The sequence below is a fragment of the Lathyrus oleraceus genome, chromosome 3 (genome assembly GCF_024323335.1).
Source record: "Lathyrus oleraceus cultivar Zhongwan6 chromosome 3, CAAS_Psat_ZW6_1.0, whole genome shotgun sequence".
Taxonomy (NCBI): Eukaryota; Viridiplantae; Streptophyta; class Magnoliopsida; order Fabales; family Fabaceae; genus Lathyrus; species Lathyrus oleraceus.
The window spans coordinates 326,184,530-326,186,279 of NC_066581.1; the positions used below are offsets into that span (position 1 = coordinate 326,184,530).

Genomic DNA, 1,750 nt, shown 5'->3' on the forward strand with positions numbered 1-1,750 from the left:
AAAAAAACATAATATTCTCGTTCATGTTTGTGTGGATGATATCATTTTTGGTTCCACTAACATGAAACTTGTCAAAGAGTTTTCTAGGATTATGCAGGGTGAGTTTGAGATGACTCTCATGGGGGATTTGAATTACTTCCTTGGTGTTAAAATCAAGCAACTCAATAAAGGAACATTCATTTGTTAAACAAAATATTACAACGAATTGCTAAAGAGATTTGGTATGGAAGATGCAAAATCAATTGACACTCCAATGTACAAAAATGGAAACTTGGAAATAAATGAAAATGGTAAGGATGTTAATGTCAAGAAGTATAGAGGTATGATTGGTTCTCTTCCATATCTTACTGCATCTAGGTCGGACATTATGTTTAGCGTGTGTATGTGTGCTCATTATCAATCGGCTTCTAAGGGATTTGATTTAAAAGCCGTAAAACGCATTCTTAGGTATCTTCATGGTACATATAAGTATGGGGTTTGGTATTCTAAGGGAAGTGATTGTAATTTGGTTGGTTATACTGATTATGATTTTTCTGGTTGCAATTCGGATAGGAAGAGTACTAGTGGAACTTTCCAAATGTTTTCAAACTTCTTAGTAAGTTGGCATAGCAAGAAACATGTTTCTATTGCTTTGTCAACTGCCAAGGAGGAATACATAGTAGCCGGTAGTCGTTATGCTCAAATTATGCGGCTAAAATAATAACTACTTGATTTTGATATTAAACTATAACATATTCCTATTATGTGCGACAACACTAGTGCTAATCTTACCAAATATCCGATATTACTTTCTCGCACTAAGCATATTGAGATACATCGCTACTTCCTACGTTACCATGTTGAAAAAGGAAATTTCGTATTTGAGCATGTTTATAGCAAAAATAAACTTGCGGATATCTTTACAAGACCTCTTGCGACTGAACCATTTTTCAACATTCAAAGGGAATTGGGGATACTTGATATCTAAAGTCTGGCTTAAATATGATTTGTTTCATGCACTTTATATACTTTTGCTCTAAATTTCCCTGAAAGTCCAATCACATATGAGTGCATCCTTCATTAATTTATAAGTGAGGTGATATTGTTCCATTTCCCTCTTTTAAAATAAGCTTATACTTTTTCATATTATCTGTGTTCCAAATGCTTGATGTATGAACTACTAATGAGCGTTCACTTCCAAAAAATTTAATTGATGTATTTCAATTCATATGCTTATAGTGACTTCATGTTATTTTTCTTCCATACTTGAAATATGTTCTTGGTGCATAAGCATGTTATATATTCTGGCATGAGATCTGTTGAACATGTTATAGTGTCAACAAAATTCTTATAGTGTGTCGTTGTTATGTTTACATCTCTGTTTTTGGTTTGGGTGGTGATAAATTTGTATATCGCCTTGCTAGAGCACATGTGTGTGCAACATTCAGGAGCACCAAAAGTATATATCACATAATTGTGTCGCTTTTGTAGCAACTCAAGAGTTTTTTATTGCATTGTATCTATCATCTTTCGTGTTTATTGTATATTTTATTTGGCATAAATTGTGGCAAACATGTTATATTGTTGCTTTAGATGCTTTTATTTTATGTTTAGGCATTTTCAATATTTACACTATTTTATGTGAGTGTTGTTTTATTGATGTTCTTATCTTTGCAAACGCCTCTGTGTGATATATCGGTATATGTGTATTATAAGATAATTATCATGGATTAATTTGTCTCTTTCTGATCTTGTCAAAGGGGGAGAAGCA

General features: G+C 32.7%; 1 protein-coding gene across 1 annotated transcript; it reads left to right on the forward strand.

Annotated features, from left to right (window-relative positions):
* The first annotated feature begins 223 nt into the window (after positions 1 to 223).
* LOC127131106 (secreted RxLR effector protein 161-like) lies at positions 224 to 700 on the forward strand. Its single transcript, XM_051060040.1, has one exon. The coding sequence runs from the start codon at positions 224 to 226 to the stop codon at positions 698 to 700; it is 477 nt and encodes a 158-aa protein (XP_050915997.1).
* The last annotated feature ends 1,050 nt before the right edge of the window (positions 701 to 1,750 follow it).

Bases quoted from the DNA above. Each gene is read 5' to 3' on its own strand.
- LOC127131106 (XM_051060040.1), top strand. From the start codon at position 224: ATGGAAGATGCAAAATCAATTGACACTCCAATGTACAAAAATGGAAAC.